The sequence below is a fragment of the Anneissia japonica genome, unplaced genomic scaffold, assembly GCF_011630105.1.
Source record: "Anneissia japonica isolate Jap-2015-1 unplaced genomic scaffold, ASM1163010v1 scaffold24693_len747_cov148, whole genome shotgun sequence".
Taxonomy (NCBI): domain Eukaryota; kingdom Metazoa; phylum Echinodermata; class Crinoidea; order Comatulida; family Comatulidae; genus Anneissia; species Anneissia japonica.
The window spans coordinates 1-747 of record NW_022723646.1 but is presented as its reverse complement, the minus strand read 5'-3'; the positions used below and the strand labels follow the sequence as shown (position 1 = coordinate 747).

General features: G+C 34.9%; 1 protein-coding gene across 1 annotated transcript; it reads right to left on the bottom strand.

Moving 5' to 3' along the window:
* Positions 1-7: 7 nt before the first annotated feature.
* LOC117112310 (zinc finger protein 93-like) lies at positions 8-743 on the bottom strand (the record flags this gene model as incomplete). Its single annotated transcript, XM_033255374.1, has 1 exon — positions 8-743. A coding segment is annotated over one exon (736 nt), but the record flags the coding sequence as incomplete, so codon positions are not given.
* Between the last annotated feature and the right edge of the window lie 4 nt (positions 744-747).

The window sequence follows — 747 nt, the reverse complement described above, 5'->3', positions numbered from 1 at the left end:
AACTTACTTCCGCAAAGTCCACATTTATAAGGTGTCTCTTCTGTGTGTACCCTCATATGATGCTTTAAAGTACGACTTGTCCTAAACTTCAACCCACACTGTTTACATTCATGAGGTGTTTCATCTGTGTGTTCCCTCATATGTGTTTCTAAACTATCCCTTTCACTGAATATTTTTCCACAATGTTCACATAAATAAGGTGTCTCTCCTGTATGTACCACCATATGATTTTCCAAATGTTCTTTGCAGTTAAACTTCTCTCTACAATGTTTACATTCATAATGTATCTCTTCAGTGTGTGCCCTTAATACATGTGTTTTAAAAGTACCACTTTGAATACATTTCTTGCCACAATATTCACAATCATAAGGTGTCTCTCTTCTATGCATCCTTAAATGACTTTTTAAATTACAACTTTGATGAAAACTCTTTCCACAACGTTCACATAAGTAAGGTTTTTCTCCAGTATGTATCCTCATGTGGCATTTCAAAATCATCTTTTGTCTAAACTTCTTTCCACACTGTTCACATTCGTATGGGGTCTCCTTTGTGTGTACTGTCATGTGCGATTTCATGTTACTTTTCTGATTGAATTTTTTTCCACAATGTTCACATTCATAAAGTTTCTCTTGTTTGTGTACCTCCATATGACTTTTCAAATGTTCTTCGTGATTAAACTTCTTTCCACAATGTTCACATTCAAGTGTTTTCAGAAGCAATACTTTAACTTCGTATCGTCTCTCCCCT